Source organism: Schistocerca gregaria, chromosome 10, assembly GCF_023897955.1.
Source record: "Schistocerca gregaria isolate iqSchGreg1 chromosome 10, iqSchGreg1.2, whole genome shotgun sequence".
Lineage (NCBI taxonomy): Eukaryota > Metazoa > Arthropoda > Insecta > Orthoptera > Acrididae > Schistocerca > Schistocerca gregaria.
Window position 1 is genome coordinate 196,496,948 of NC_064929.1, and position 17,018 is coordinate 196,513,965.

Consider the following 17,018-nt stretch of genomic DNA (forward strand, 5'->3'; position numbering starts at 1 on the left):
ATGTTTCACTTCCATAGATGGCTACACTCCATACAAATACTTTCAGAAACGGCTTCCTGACACTTAAATCTATACTCGATGTTAACAAATTTCTCTTCTTCAAAAATGCTTTTCTTGCCATTGCCAATCTACATTTTATATCCTCTGTACTTCGACCATCATCAGTTATTTTGCTCCCCAAATAGCAAAACTCCTTTACTACTTTAAGTGTCTCATTTCCTAATCTAATTCCCTCAGCATCACCCGACCTAATTTGACTACATTCCATTATCCTCGTTTTGCTTTTGTTGATGTTCACCTTATACCCTCCTTTCAAGATGCTATCCATTCCATTCAACTGCTCTTCCAAGTCCTTTGCTGTCTCTGACAGAATTACAGTGTCATCGGCGAACCTCAAAGTTTTTATTTCTTCTCCATGGAATTTAATACCTACTCCGAATTTTTCTTTTGTTTCCTTTACTGCTTGCTCAATATACAGATTGAATAACATCGGGGAGAGGCTACAACCCTGTCTCACTCCCTTCCCAACCACTTCTTCCCTTTCATACGCCTCGACTCTTATTACTGCCATCTGGTTTCTGTACAAATTGTAAATAGTCTTTCGCTCCCTGTATTTTACTCCTGCCACCTTCAGAATTTGAAAGAGAGTATTCCCGTCAACATTGTCAAAAGCTTTCTCTAAGTCTGCAAATACTAGAAACATCGGTTTGCCTTTCCTTAATCTTTCTTCTAAGATAGGTCGTAAGGTCAGTATTGCCTCAAGTGTTCCAACATTTCTATGGAATCCAAACTGATCTTCCCCGAGGTCGGCTTCTACCAGTTTTTCCAATCGTCTGTAAAGAATTCGCGTTAATGTTTTGTACCTGTGACTTATTAAACTGATAGTTTGACAATTTTCACATCTGTCAGCACCTGCTTTCTTTGGGATTGGAATTATTATATTTTTCTTGAAATCTGAGGGTATTTCGCCTGTCTCATACATCTTGCTCACCAGATGGTAGAGTTTTGTCATGACTGGCTCTCACAAGGTGTAAATCATGGAATTCTATTAGATAAGCTAAATCATTATGGTTTGAGGGGGGCAGTGCACAAATGGTTTAATTCATACTTAACTGGAAGAATGCAGAAAGTTGAAATAAGTGGTTCATGTAATGTTAATACAACAGCTGATTCCTCAAACTGGGGGGCTATCACGTACGGAGTCCCACAGGGTTCGGTCTTAGGTCCTTTACTGTTCTTGATATGCATTAATTACTTACCATTCCATATTGATGAAGATGCAAAATTAGTTCTTTTTGATGATGATACAAGTATAGTAATAACATCCAAAAACCAAGAACTAAGTGATGTAATTGTAAATGATGTTTTACACAACGTTATTAAGTGGTTCTCAGCAAACGGACTTTCTTTAAATTTTCATAAAACACAGTATATACAGTTCCACACAGTAAATGGCACAACTCCAGTAATAAATATAGGCTTTGAACAGAAGTCTGTAGCTAAGGTAGAATTTTCAAAATTTTTAGGTGTGTCCATTGATGAGAGCTTACCTGGAAGCAACACATTGATGGTCTGCTGAAATGTATGAGTTCGGCTACGTATGCTATTAGGGTTATTGCAAATTTTGGTGATAAGAATCTCAGTAAATAAGCTTACTATGCCTACTTTAATTCACTGCTTTCGTATGGTATTATATTCTGGGGTAATTCATCGTTGAGTAGAAAAGTATTCATTGTTCAAAAACTTGTAATCAGAATAATTGCTGGAGTCCACCCACGGTCATCCTGCAAACATCTATTTAAGGATCTAGGGATCCTCACAGTAACCTCCCAGTATATATATTCACTTATGAAATTTGTTATTAATAATCCAGCCCAGTTCAAGAGTAATAGCAGTGTGCATAGCTATAACACCAGGAGAAAGGATGATCTTCACTATGCAGGGTTAAATCTGACTTTGGCACAGAAGGGGGTAAATTTTTCTGCCACAAAAGTCTTTGGTCACCTACCAAACAGCATCAAAAGCCTGACAGATAGTCAACCAACATTTAAAAATAAATTAAAAGAATTTCTAGATGACAACTCCTTCTACTCATTGGCTGAATTTTTAGATATAAATTAAGGGAGGGAAAAAAAACTAACTTAAGCATTACTGTCATGCAATATTTTGTGTAATGTAATATCTTGTACAGACATCTTTTATTAATCTGACACGTTCCACATCATTACGAAGTGTCGTATTCATGATCTATGGAACAAATATTAATCTCATCTAATCTAATCTAAGGCCGTCAGTAGTTCTAATGGAATGTTGTCTACTTCCGGGGCCTTAGTTCGACTCAGGTCTTTCAGTGCTCTGTCAAACTCTTCACGCAGTATCGTATCTCCCATTTCATCTTCATCTACATCCTCTTCCATTTCCATAATATTATCCTCAAGTACATTGTCCTTATATAGACCCTCTGTACACTCCTTCCAACTTTCTGCTTTCCCTTCTTTGCTTAGAACTGGGTTTCCGTCTGAGCTCTTGATATTCATACAAGTGGTTCTCTTTACTCCAAAGGTCTCTTTAATTTTCCTGTAGGCAGTATCTCTCTTACCCCTGGTGAGATAAGCCTACACATCCTTACATTTGTCGTCTAGCCATCCCTGCTTAGCCATTTTGCACTGCCTGTCGATCTCATTTTTGTGACTTTGTATTCCTTTTTGCCTGCTTCATTATCTCTTCTGTTAGCCAAGCCTCAAAGCTACCCATTCTTCTTCTACTGTATTTCTTTCCCCAATTCCTGTCAATTGTCCCCTTATGCTCTTCCTGTAACTCTGCACAACCTCTGGTTCTTTCAGTTTATCCAGGTCCCATCTCCTTAAATTCCCACCCTTTTGCAGTTTCTTCAGTTTTAATCTACAGGTCATAACCAATAGATTGTGGTCAGAGTCCACATCTGCCCCTGGAAATGTCTTACAACTTAAAACCTGTTTCCTAAATCTGTATTACCATTATATATTCTATCTGGTACCTTTTAGTACCTCCAGGGTTCTTCCATGTATACAACCTTCTTTCAAGATTCTTAAACCAAGTGTTAGCTATGATTAAGTTATGCTCTGTGCAAAATTCTACTAGGCGGCTTCCTCTTTCATTTCTTATCCACAATCCATATTCAACTACTATGTTTCCTTCTCTCCCTTTTCTTACTCTCGAATTCCAGTCACCCATGACGATTAAATTTTTGTCTCCCTTCACTACCTAAATAATTTCTTTTATCTCATCATACATTTCATCAATTTCTTCATCCTCTGCAGAGCTAGTTGGCATATAAACTTGTACTACTGTAGTAGGCATTGGCTTCGTGTCTATCTTGGCCACAATAATGTGTTCACGATGCTGTTTGTAGTAGCTTACCCGCATTCCTATTTTCCTATTTATTATGAAACCTACTCCTGCATTACCCCTATTTGATTTTGTATTTTAACCCTGTATTCACCTGACCAGAAGTGTTGTTCCTCCTGCCACCGAACTTCACTAATTCTCACTATATCTAACTTTAACGTATCCATTTCCCTTTTTAAATTTTCTAACCTACCTGCCCGATTAAGGGGTCTGACATTCCATGCTCTGATCCCTAGAATGCCAGTTTTCTTTCTCCTGATAACAATGTCTTCTTGAGTAGTCCCCACCTGGAGATCTGAATGGGGGACAATTTTACCTCCGGAATATTTTACCCAAGAGGACGCCATCATCATTTAACCGTACAGTAAAGCTGCATGCTCTCAGGAAAAATTACGGCTGTAGTTTCCCCTTGCTTTCAGCTGTTCGCAGTACCAGAACAGCAAGGCCATTTTGGTTACTGTTACAAGGCCAGATCAGTCAATCATCCAGACTTTAGCCCCTGCAACTACTGAAAAGGCTGCTGCCCCTCTTCAGGAAGCACATATTTGTCTGGCCTCTCAACAGATACCCCTCCGTTGTGGTTGCACCTAAGGTACGGCCATCTATATCACTGAGGCACGCAAGCCTCCCCACCAACGGCAAGGTCCATGGTTCACACAATTTATTGACACAATATTATTGTCAGTAACACCGAGTAAGTGAGAACCGCTTGATGTGTTGTACTGGCTGTTGTACAGTTGTCAGACATTGTTCTTCATAAATATTGGGCACATAATGTTTCCAATATTGTATTGTAAAATGTAAGCTTCATTAACGCATTTATCAGTCCATCCATGGTACTAATAAGTTTTAAAAAATCACATTCAAAAATGCAATTTTACTGGGTCATATCTCAGTTTCTATTGACCACAGAGAAAAGGAATCAAATGTTTTGGACAGTCCTTAGTGATCATTTTTATACCTATCGGTATAACAAGCATGCTGTAGCTACCCTACAGTACAGGGTCAGAATGTAAACACTACACACTTCCTCCGGCCTGGGCAAATTGAGCAAATCGGTTGGTTGTTTTGTGTTAGGTCTGGTCTAGATGGGAATCTTAGGTGGCTTTCAAAAGCACCATTTGTTCATGGGCACTCCCTAAGAAAACTCTGAAAATCCATGATTTTCGAGTATGAAAAGTACCAATTGAGGGGATGGTCATTTCTATGTAATGGCAGATTATCAAAATTTTTGTCATATGTCTTAAGATGATATTCTCGGGAAACTTTGAAACATTTTTTTAATATCAGTACCCGTCACCGAAATCCAGAGGTTGAAGTTAACAATACTTGCACCCATAAAATATTCATGTAATGTCCAGTCTGAGATATAAATATGATGATGTGAACGTCACAAGGATTCTGTGTTTACCAAACAGAGTAATACAACTTAATGACATGCCATCCGTGTTTAATGGGTACTTCACACTATGTATTTATGCCTGAAGTGATACTGCAGTGGCAGAAAATGGGCTAAAAAGGGTCTTAACATGCCTGAAAAGAATTTAAGAGACAGCCAAAAATTATGTAAAATTGGAAAGACAGAAAATTCAGTAACCTATTTATAACAACATTTTTACTCTTACACCATGGAAATCATAAGCTGGGAACTGCGATCACTGAACGAAGTATCCAGAAAAAAATACAAAGCAAATAATTTTGTGTTAACCTTGTTTTATGTATTCTTATTCATATTTGTTATTTATATATGTTAAAGTATATAAATGTTTCAAAGTATATAAATAAACTGTCAAAAGTTTACTGACCTCTAGATTTTTGTCATATAAGCAACACATCCTGTTGGAGCCCAAAAAAGGCGGATACATTTTTCTTTGAAAGACCCTGACAGGAAATTGGGGAACCAGCTGCCTTACTCCCCATTCTGCCTTCATCACCACAAATTTTGGCACGTGAACATATTTATACTGTAAGGGAATAGCAGAAAGACAGTGACGGTGGAAGAGCGAGGATACAGTGCCCAGTAATGCTTGGCGAGAGAGAGGGGGGGGGGGGGGGTTTATGAGGGTGAGGGATGGAGATGTAACAGTGGGAGCAAAAGAGAGAAGAGAACAGTGGAAATGGAAAAAACAGAGATGAGTGGAGACCAGACATACGTTGGAAACCCCAGAAGTTTTGAGCTGCTGAGGCATGATGAAGACAATAGCAGTGGAAAATAAAAACAAAAGGAGATGGTGTAAGTGAGAGGGGAGACAGTGTCAGTGAGATATACTGTAAATCAGCAAGAGAGAGACATACATAGAAATTGGCAGTGAGAGGATGTTGAGTACAAAGGCTTCAGTACACTGAGATACTGGGGAAAATAATTTTGAATGCTCTTAGTTAAAAGAGCATGAAAATGTTTGCATGCCAAAATTTTTGATGAAGAAAGTGGGATGAGGATTGAGGCAGGTGGTTTCCCAGTTTTCTGTCAGAGTATTTTAAAAAGGAGCAGAATTGCCTTTTTTGTGCTGCAGCAGGAGCATATTTATGCTGGTTTTATATGCTTAAATTAATGAGTTGTTTATAAATTCCTCTACGTGGGCTAATTTTTGAATGTTTGCGCTTGTGTTGATATGAGCTGATAGAACCTTCCAGTGGTATCAAGTGGTTAAATTCCCAGTTTTCCTCACTCATTGTTGCACAATGTTTTCAGAGATTTAACTTTAGCTGTCATGGGCACATGGATCCTGCTTTTGAACACCAACATTGGGTGTTCCAAGTTCATTGTACTGCTGAGTGTTTAGAAATGATGCGACCTGTGCACATGGTACATGTGCCTCAACATGGTATATGGAATTGCAGTGTGCTCCAACAGCAGTTGTCAGCTGTATCTGACACCGTTTATGAAATGCATGGGCATTAAATTCATACATTAGCTCTATTAAAATGCACATTTGCTCTCTTGGTCATGTGCTGATTATTCTGTTTTGTCTGTAGTATATGTAAATAAAAACTTCAATATCCGTGGATATGTAAGGCAAAAAGAAAAATACCATGTTCAATCACTAAGGGAATCAGGTTATAAAAGTTCTATTACAAATAGCACAAAACAAATTCTTGCTTGGTGAGTGTTCCTATTCAGTAGCAGAATCTTTAGAATGTATGAAATAAGTAACTTAAAACAAGAAAGTGCAAAATATGTTATTGCAAGTAGTGCAAACTGTTTTGTAGATTAAGCCAATCAAACGAACTCACTCCACAGGGAGAATGCAATTATATCTACATAACACTGAATATTATACTTTTACTAAATTAACAAGAAAGTATCAGAGTTTAATAGAAATTGTGAAGGCCGATAATAAAAATATTTGGCTGTAATGTGGTGTGAACCAGCAACAACACATCATTCGCTACCTTACCATTATGTGATGCTACATTGTACTATACTGACAACAGCCATTGGATGGCCATAATTTGCGTCTTGCTGTCTACTGAAAGCTTTAATCATAGATATTTATTAACTGACATTTAATTGTAACAAATAGCATCAACAACATTGCATTTCATATTCATCCTCTTATGCTTTGAAATGGCATACGTTCATAATACACAAGTTACAATCATTCTTTAACCACTAATATGATGTTTCCCATCATTTCTTCACAACAAATCATACAATTAATGACCGGTTTTCAAGAGATCATCAATTTTCTAATGCTTACAAATATACATATAGGCTTCAACTGAAAGCCAGTATGTTGTCTTGCAAATCTGTACTGAGGAGAGATAGCATGTGTGTTGACATAGGTAGCATTCTTCCATCTCATTGCACAATGTTAAAACACACATTCAGAATGTCTGCCGTGCTAGATACTGCTCTGCTCATTCGGAAAGATTCCCGAAGTGCTTTATCCATGCTATGACATCAGAAACTCTTATTGCTTATTGCTCGAATGCACGGTCTGTGTGCCAGTGGCTTTACACTGTACAGCAGTTTTGTACAACTGTGCTAAAATACTAATCATTTGCATATCCAAGCATGTAGTATTTTTCATGCTGTTTTGGTGTTTGTTGCATGCCGCTATCGTAGTGTTCCAATTTTCTTGGTCAGCAGTGTTTCGAGCATCTGGGACATGGCAAGAGGTGTGACAGTCCAGCACCAGAGGCACGACTGTCAAGTCTTGCAAAGGGTTAATTAACGAGTCAGGATAAATGCTCTACTTTGCATAATTTTGTGTCAGAACTACTATTCTGTCTCCCCCTCACACCATATTCTTATTCGCTGCTGCAGCTCCTAAGGTGACCCCAGCCCTGTACCGTGCGGATTGGCACAAGATGGCAGCTGCCGACGTCTACAACCTGTGCCGTGCTCTCGGCCACGTCACCTCCAACTGGTACGGCACGGCAGTCCGGCTGGCGCAGCCTGACGCACCCTCGTCAGCGCCTTCTCCCGTCTCGCACCTCTCCTCACTTCCTGCGACTGCCATCCCGGGCGGTGATGTGGCATCTTCGAGGACTCCACGTAGAGCACTTTCGACAGAGAGTTTTACGGGGCAGCAATTCACTCCAGGAATGGTTCGCATCCACAGGGCCAGTGCCATGCTGAGGGTGATGTGTGTGGATGGCAGCTGGCTGGCCTTTGCAAAAGTCACCATCATCGGGAAAAAGCCCATGTCGGCAATTGACTTCTATAATGGTTTCCTGTCAAAAGTGCCTTTGGATGAATGGATCCTCACATGACCACTGGACCAAATGGAATTACTGTTATTTGTGTAAGTGTACTGTCTTCTGTCTGAAGTGATTTATTCAACCCTTCTCCATACCCTGAGACAGGATCGTCATTTACGCTATCTTCACTAAATTTTGTATCCCATGTTGAGCCACAGCCAAGAAACTTATCACAAGATATTTGTTCTGTTAAATTTTCCTGAAGCACTTGTTGCATGAATTCTCAAAAAACAAAATCCACCATTCTTTGTGTAGTAAGGATACCATTCTCAGCTGTATTAATAGGTCTTATTTTCTTTGCAGTCAGTTTTTCTTTGCACCAACTTCAGGCCCCTCTGTGAAAATGGCAAGCACAAGGATACCAGGTAGTCACCATTATACTTCCAGGTCTAGTAATTTAGTGGTAAAACTCATACTTAAGAGGTCACAGGAACGAATATGTTGGACCACAAAAATTTTTAGTCTACCTTTACCCTTTGCCTTCCCCTTCTTAGTGATGTGAGGGATTGCCAGGAGGGATACATGGTTTGTATTCCAGGTTAGACCATAGGTCCTATTTCCCCGATTGGATAACTGGGTTAGGTTAGGGACATGTCGCCAAAGTAGTGTCCAGTAGACAGACTTGCACTGCGTTTTGAGTCAGAAGAAGCAAAAAAGACGGTTCAGCATAGAGGATATTGATTTATTTGCATCCTCCTTGAGATGTATACAATGAAACCCGTATTTTACATTTTTGTGCGGTCCAGACTTAAAAAAATACAAAATGGAGGAAAATGCAGAATCGAGGAAAACATTAAAATCCCCAAAATATAAGCAAAAACATATTTAATTGGCACATATGATTAAAAATTGTAATCTTCTCCAATACCTTGTATGAAATCTGTATAAGTGAAGGAAATTAAATGTACAATGCAATGTTTATACAATAGTTCTGTGATAGTGAATTTCATCAGTTCTTAAAAAATCACAGATTTGTCACAGCAAATAAAAACTTGTCAAGAAACGAATTAGTATATGGGCACAAGGTAATTTAGCCATTTTCTGACGTGCCATCACCACAAATAATACCTCAAAACACGCGTTTTTGAGAGATCTTTTCTTTGTGCTCGCACAGGGGGGGGGGGGGGGGGGGGGGGGAATTGATGAACGTGGCGAAAAACTGAAAACTGTGAATTAAAGTGAAAGGCATCTGAATCTAACATGTGGGAGGTGCGTTTTCCTTCTGTAGCCAGCGGCGTTGCCGCATACCCTGGTGATGTGAGCACAGTGACCTCTAGTGTATGTTTCCTTGTTCACTGTGTTGAGCAGTCGTCGTGGAGCATTCCGCAGTATTGCCAACGTGCGGCATTTGCACTTTGAACTCCTCATTTGCTGTAGTGTAAACACAGCAGGTTTCGCGAAAGCACGTATATAAATGCAACTTTTCCTTCACATGTGTTGCTTATGTATACCAATGAATATGAAGTAAAGTTAAGCCTGGTGTGATTTTAATGTTTCTCTGTCCCAGTAATCCATTACAAGTATAACAATCTGTCTGCCATCACAACGTATTAAACATAATTGAGGACTGCAACAAAGACGAACAAGCCATCGCACAACTGTTCACTGAACACATCCTATTAATTGTGATGCCACATATAGCAAATGGAATAGCCAACATTGGCTGCAGTTGACAGAGGCACGATACATTCCAGATCCTGTCCACGTGCTCCGAACAGAACTACTATAAGTAAAATTAATGCTTGGTAGTGAGGGGTGTACGATGTATAACTATGTAAATTAAACCTAACTGAAAGCTGTGGTCAGTCCATTTGCTACATACTGATCTCATCATCCCTACTTTTGAATAAGTTGCCAAGTGAACTTGCTGTTTATCAGTCTGTGTGCTAGAGGGTCAAGAAGACTTTTTGCAGTTGTGGAATCAGTAGTGGTCTTTCGACTATTGATTTTTGTGAGCACATGAGAACAACCCCAGTGTGAACCATGTGCTGTGCTGTTTGATTATTCATTTCCTCTGTAGTGTGTGTGTATGTGGGATGAGGGGGGGGGGATGCATTTGTGCGTTGGGGGGGGGGGGGGGGTCACAATATGCTGTTTCAAAGCACCAGCGCATTGAAAATATACCACAAACACATCGACCTTATTAAATGTCGGTTACTAAAGCATCAGAGATACAAGCCTTCAAAAAATATGATGATGAACAAGACCAATTGACAAAATTTATACGATAATCTGTAGCGAAATGAATAAAGTTGTGGTTTACTGAGTAAAAGCTAGTAGGTTAGCATCCTGCTACATGCTAACATCTTAGCATTTTTAACACATACTGGGACTTAGTTATGAATCTAATACAAGTATGTTCTGCAATATTCGATCTTATTTAACATTCCATCTGATCAGAGAACAAAGGATGAAATAAATATTTGGCTGTCCATTTGTGAATATGTGGCAAGTTTTGAGTGTGTGATTAGGCAGGAACCTAAGAGGACAGCTTATATTGTTGCAAGTGAAACTATGAGTAATAACATTCATACTCTTCCTGGTCACAAATATTTACACTTTGTGCAACCACAATCAAATCCCTGTAAAGAGTTTTCACTACAACTGAGATTCTCCAGTTGCTAACATATTCATAAATGTCAACTTGGTGCCATAATGATTGACAAATCAGTAGCCTCATTTCTGATTGCCTTCACTGTGCCACTACATCATGATTGTGTCAGTAGTTGAAATATAGTTGATCAATATGTGAGAAGCCACTGCATTAGTGCGGTGTCACCATCCCATACAGCTATTGGCTGCAGGTGTAATACAAATATCTAAGATGATGTAATCTGCCAATTTTCACCATATTTCACAGTTTTCAGATTATTTAACTGTGGAGGCTATAAATTTTCACTATTTTCAAGATGAATATAAAGTGAAAGAACACTCAAAACTGTGTGTTTTAAGGTATAATTTGTGGTAGTAGCATGTTGGGAAATGGCTCAACAACCTCATCCATCATTAGCAAAGTGCTAGTCTTTTCAATTACGTATCCTACAGTATTGCTAGTGGCAAAACCCACTTTTTTCCCCAATATGTCATGTTATATGATGTAAAATTTTAATTTTTTTTTTTTTTTAGATTTGTGATTTGGTTATGTCAATTGATGTTATGAGTGTTGGTAAAATTGCTAAGCGAAGAAGAATGAAATTCTCCTACCAACTTAAATTTATAGCTTCTGTGCATGTTTATACTTTATAATCCAGTACTTTAGAAATTTCGAATGTTTCATAGGCTAAGGTCTGTAAATTTGTTATGTAGCAAGTTGAATGAAGTGTGGTGTGGTGTGGTGGCTGCACTGGGTGGTGGGCGATGTAACAAGTTGCAAACCAATAAGAGCTCACTAGCTGAAAATGGCCAATGTTTCCTTGATTATAACTGAGCATATTCTTCAAGACTCAGTGTTTGAATTTAGAACGTTGACTGTCTATATGGGCGCTGAACACAAGACATTGGAAAGACATGCAAAAAGATGAGACTGAGTTATAAGTAGCACAAGAAAAGGTGGCAGCTGGGCCTCTCTGTCACAGATTGACTGAGTTCGGAACACTTCACATCAACTGTTCTGTTTTTCCATTGCTGCCATAACTTAGGAGTCATTGTGTCATAATTGCGAAGCTAAATCTTTGAAGTTGTGGATTACATTAGCATTTCCTCTCTCATGTCTCCCCTCTTTGCAATGGCCTGAAATATTCCCTCAACTCCACCACCACTCACAGTGCGAACTGTTTGTATTTTGTGGCACTTTTAACTTGTTCTGTCACATCAAATGTCAATAAGAAGAAAACAGGATGAAGTCAATCGATACATTGAGTAAGAACGTAAAATTTAAGTAAACCCTACTTACTAGGAAGAAACATAAATAAAATCATGGAATTTATCGCATTGACCTTAGGGGTCTTTCACAGGAGCTATGAATTTGTGGCACAGAATTGCAAGAAATGTAAAATCAGAGTTCCACTGTAATGATAGTTACCCAGTATCCACATGATCACAAGGTATCATAGAGGGGCTTATGATTACTGAATGATGGGTTGGTCACACTTGACCAAGTTATTCAGCCTTACGTTACTGGCCTCCAAGGTCACCAGACTGTATATGATTATTTCTTGTGAGGGTTATGAAAGACTGTTTATGTGCCTCCATTTTCAACAACAGTGAATGAACTGAGACATAGCATAACAGCAGCTGTGGAAGCTGTAATCAAGACATGCTCAATTGAATATCGCATTGACATATGCTGTGCATCTCAAGGAGGATATATTGTACACCTATTGGAAAAAAAAACTTTTTCAAAAATATAGACTTGCCAAATTGGATGATTCTTTGTGATACCCCTGTACATGTCCAGAACCAATTTCTTGTTCAGATATGAGCCATTCTGTCCTACTCATGCCATCTGTCTGTTGGCAATTCAATGTGGTTAACACTCTTTCTTATGCATCATTCACCCTTACTCCTCTGGGTTCATAAATTCATGCAAATATACCTTGCCACATGTATGTGACACTAAGTGCTGTGCTGGATGAAATAACACTTGTCAGCACAGTGGTGGGTTCCTATATTTACTTCTGAAGGAGGCTGTATTGGTACTACAATATGCACAATGTAATGATGGGTATTGAATAAGTAATGCCACACATTTTTTTTTTCTCAGCCACTTTTGGTTGAAAAAATGTGGAATTTGTTATGGGACATTGTGGCTATTCCTGCTGCAGCCCCTGTAATTTCATGCAGTTCCAGTCGGTGGCGGTGTTATACGTAGCCATCAAAATGGCATCTGTAACAGAGGTGCATTCCAAGCAAAGAGCTGTCATTGAGCATCTTTTGTCAGAAAACCAGAGTATCATCGATATTCATAGGTGCTTGCAGAATGTCTTTGGAGACATGGCAGTAAACAAAAGCACAGTGAGTCGTTGGGCGAGGCATGTGTCATCAACACAGCGAGGTCGTGCAAACATCTCTGATCTTCAGGATGCCTGCTGGCTGCCTGTAGCTGTGAATCCTGCAGTGTTGGAATGTGCGGGCACTCATTTGAGGTGATTGATGGATAAAAATCAGACACCTCACTGTACAGATGGACATCTCTGTTGGTAGTGCCGACATACTCTTCCATCAGTTGGTGTACTCAAAGGTGTGTGCCCTCTAGGTTCCTCGCCGCCTAACAGAAGAGCACAGGAGTAATGAATACCATCTGTGCAAAATTGCATGTATGTTACACGGGGCTGATCATGACAATTTTTGGTGGACATTGTCGCTGGTGGTCAAATATGGGTTCATCACTCTGAACTAGAAACAAAATGGCAATCCATGGGGTGGCATCACACCACCTCTCCTCCAAAGGAGTAGTTAAAAGATGCACCCTCACCTGGTAAAGTCATGGCAATGATCTTCTGGGACTGTGAAGGGGTTGTTCTGTTTAATGTCCTCCCTCATGGTGCAATGGTCAACACTGCAGTGTATTGTGCTACCCTCAGAAAATTGAAGAAATAACTTCAGCATGTTCATCACCATGAAAATGCAAATGAACTTCTCCTTCTGCTTGACAACGCAAGGCCTCACACAAGTCTGCACACCCGAGAGGAGCTCACAAAACTTCCTCGGACTGTTGTTCCTCATGCACTCTACAGCCTCGGTCTCATACCTTTCGAATGAAGGATGCACTCCACAGGAAGCAGTATGTGGGTGATGGCGAGAGTATTGATGCAGAAAGACATTGTCTCTGACATCGACCAGTAGAGTGGTACCATGCATGCATGCATGCCCTCTCAGTAAGGTGGCATAAGGCCGTCACATTGAACGGAGATTATGTTGAAAAATAGGGTTTTTAGCCAATGTGGCGTATTGGAATCCTGAATAGAACTAACATGCTTTCAGAAAAAAACTGTTGCATTACGTATTGAATGCACCTCGTAGATCACTTTATTACAGGGTGGCACACGAAATGTGTTACCAATTGTTTCTTTCACAATTTACGACGCACATTAGGTATCCGATTGCAATCTCTACAGCAGTACCAGCAGAGCTTGGAAAAACAAATGAGTTATGAAATGACGTTTAATTCACGATACTGCCGTTAGGAGACCAGTAAGCAGCAATTGCCGACAATGGAAGACTGACGACACAGAAATGATCGGCAAAAGTGCTACTTTTCCATGAAACGAAAAGCCTTGTTGTGACTCGGAGGTGTTTTCGATAACAGTTTAACACACGATGGGTCCCTTGCAAGAAGACAATCCACAGGTTGTACAATAAATTTGTACAGGAACAAACAGTATTGGAAGCGAAGCGACCTCGGCCTTAGCCTGTTTGTTCGCCGGAGAATATTGAAGCGGTATGAGTTGCTGTACAGAGTAGTCCGGGGAAATCGTGTAGAAAGGCAGCAGTGCAACTGGGAATATCCAAACGGTCTGTTCAACGCATTCTTAAAAGTGAACTCCATATGTACCCATACAAGATCAGCTGTGCACAGAAGCTCACTGAGGAACACAAGCAGCAGAGACTACTGTTTGCTCAGTGGGTGAAGGATAGGGAAGAAACACTCGACAACATTTGGTTTTCAGATGAGGCGCATTTTCATTTAGACAGCCTGGTTAACAAACAAAATGTACGCTTTTGGGCCACTGAAAACCCACAAGTGCTTCATTTACGACAACATTATGCTCCGAGAATTACAGCATGGGCAGCAATTTCCAGTCACGGACTTATTGGACCCTTTTTCTTTGAAGAAACTGTGAACAGCGAGTGTTATTTGAGCATGCTTTGCAATAACTTCATTCCACAGCTTCTTGCTACTGCCTTGCCCTTCAACACACAGTGGTTCATGCAAGATGGAGGAGGCCACATACTGCAAACACTGTGTTGGAGGTTTTACACAACCATTTCAAGATGCGGATTATTTCACTCAGGTTTCCAGGTCACTTCAATGATGGACAAAATTGCCTCCCCCCCTCCTCCCCCAGTAGGCCAAACCTCAATCCATGTGACTTTCTTCTTTAGGGGTACCTAAAGGAAAAAATTTTCCTGAAACGTCCACGTGATTTAATGGAGCTCAGAAGACTTATTCTTCAAGCTTGCAGTGAAATTATGGAAGACATGTGCCGTAGGGAAATCACTAACTTCAGTGTTCGTTTGAAGGAAGTTAGGAAACGAAATGGTGGACATATTGAGCATGTGCTGAGTAAGAACAAATCTCCACGAATGGCTCTTCATTGTAATATATGTTTCTTTCAGATTGTATTGACAATAAAGTTTATATTCAAAAACAAAATGGTAACACATTTCGTGCACCACCCTGTATAACTGGAACAAGATGCAGTAAAGGAATGTCACATGTATTACTTACTGTCACTGACCACTAACATGTCACTTGATTCACTACAAGATAAGCCTCTTCTCTCAAAGAACAGTTGACTACGAACTTGCAAATGGAATTCTTCAGGGCATGTCCATGGTGATGTGTCTCAGTCATCATAGTGTTTGGCATTGACTATGCTTGTGATTGATCACTCCAAATCACTTGTCTCCAGTCATCCTCTTTCCAGTGTCATCACTCTTTATAACACCTCGAGCGTCACTTAGCTTTGCCTGCAGAAATGTATGGCTTATGAGAAACTGCTCGACCTCCGTACCCCATTGCCATTGTACTGAGCATTGTGACACGGTGCTTAGCACACTGGACTTGCATTCAGGAGGACGATGGTTCAAACCAGCACTGGCCATTTTGATTCAGTTTTTCCATGATTTACCTTAATTGCTTAAGTAAATACCAGGATGGTTCCTTTGAAAGGGCTAGGTCCTATATATATATTCTTTTGAGAACAGTATTTTTGAAATCACTTAACTAAAAAGGGGATATTGTGTACATGTATAGCAATGAAGAATAGGTAAAAACTGTCATCTGTTTTAATAAGACTGGTATTTCTTTCAGAATGCTGGAGTCTCAGGTGAAGAAATAAGCTGATTTGTGATAAAACTTTGAGAAGAGAATGTAAAATGACTGTGTGAGTTACGCACTCACAAACTGTACATTTCTAGTCATTCAGCTGGTTATACAGTTTTTTAGCAATAAATACCTTTGGCAAAATTTTTTGTTGTAATTTTTATTAGTTCCTAACCTGTAGCACAAATTTAAATTTTGAAATGAATGTCATAACTAAATACTTAGGATTAAATGCTCATCACTGTATCTGAAATGTGCCCCACAATGATAAAACCGAAATAATAATATCCCACAGTCATCCATCTACTGTAGTATCACCAAGACCATTTCCCCTACTCCTGTATTTTTTTTATTTTTGATGACTGCAACTAAAGAATAAGGTCTGTAAATTCCTCTGCAGCTGTGTAATCCACTCTTCCAATTAAAAAAATTCTGTATCCTTAGAGCTTTTGTGTGGCTCAGTAAGGGAGTGTAATAGTTAAATTTTAGAAGTCCTACCTGAGGTTAGGTTAGCTTAGCTTAAGTTTCAGTAGTTTACACTAGACACTCTGGTTGTTCCAAAGATTGAAGATTGAATGCTGGTAAGATCCTCGGAAAATGCTATACATTTTTTTATGTATGCATTTATTAAAAATTGTATCTCAAACTATAGAAGGCATAAACACTTACAAGGTCGTAGTAGCCTAGCATAATCGAAATTAAAACAGTTTGCGAGAATTACTTACACACATCGCATTATTGGAACAAAGCTGTGCTGAAGTGAGGTATCATATAGCTTTCATTTTATGGGGTGTAGTTAATCCTTTCAGTCACAACAATATGAAAAAAATATAATTTAAAAATATTTCACAGTAGACAATGAATACAAGAAGAAATTGTCAAAAAGTAACACTTAATTATTTTAAGATGGTGGTTTCATTTTGGAATACAATTTCAA

At 39.4% G+C, this 17,018-nt stretch overlaps 1 protein-coding gene across 4 annotated transcripts in view; it reads left to right on the forward strand.

Annotated features, from left to right (window-relative positions):
* The window catches only part of LOC126293397 (methionyl-tRNA formyltransferase, mitochondrial-like), a 56,883-nt gene extending 40,658 nt beyond the window's left edge, over nucleotides 1–16,225 (forward strand). For 2 of the 4 annotated variants that reach the window (XM_049986605.1, XM_049986606.1), the window contains exons 5-6: nucleotides 7,658–8,138; nucleotides 16,070–16,225. In XM_049986605.1, the coding sequence (XP_049842562.1) occupies nucleotides 7,658–8,106 (449 nt within the window). In that variant the 3' untranslated portion in view covers nucleotides 8,107–8,138; nucleotides 16,070–16,225. Of the gene's footprint in view, nucleotides 1–7,657; nucleotides 8,139–8,397; nucleotides 8,460–16,069 lie in introns of all 4 variants that reach the window. The other 2 variants (XR_007552288.1, XM_049986607.1) reach the window with 2 other exon arrangements.
* Nucleotides 16,226–17,018: the final 793 nt, after the last annotated feature.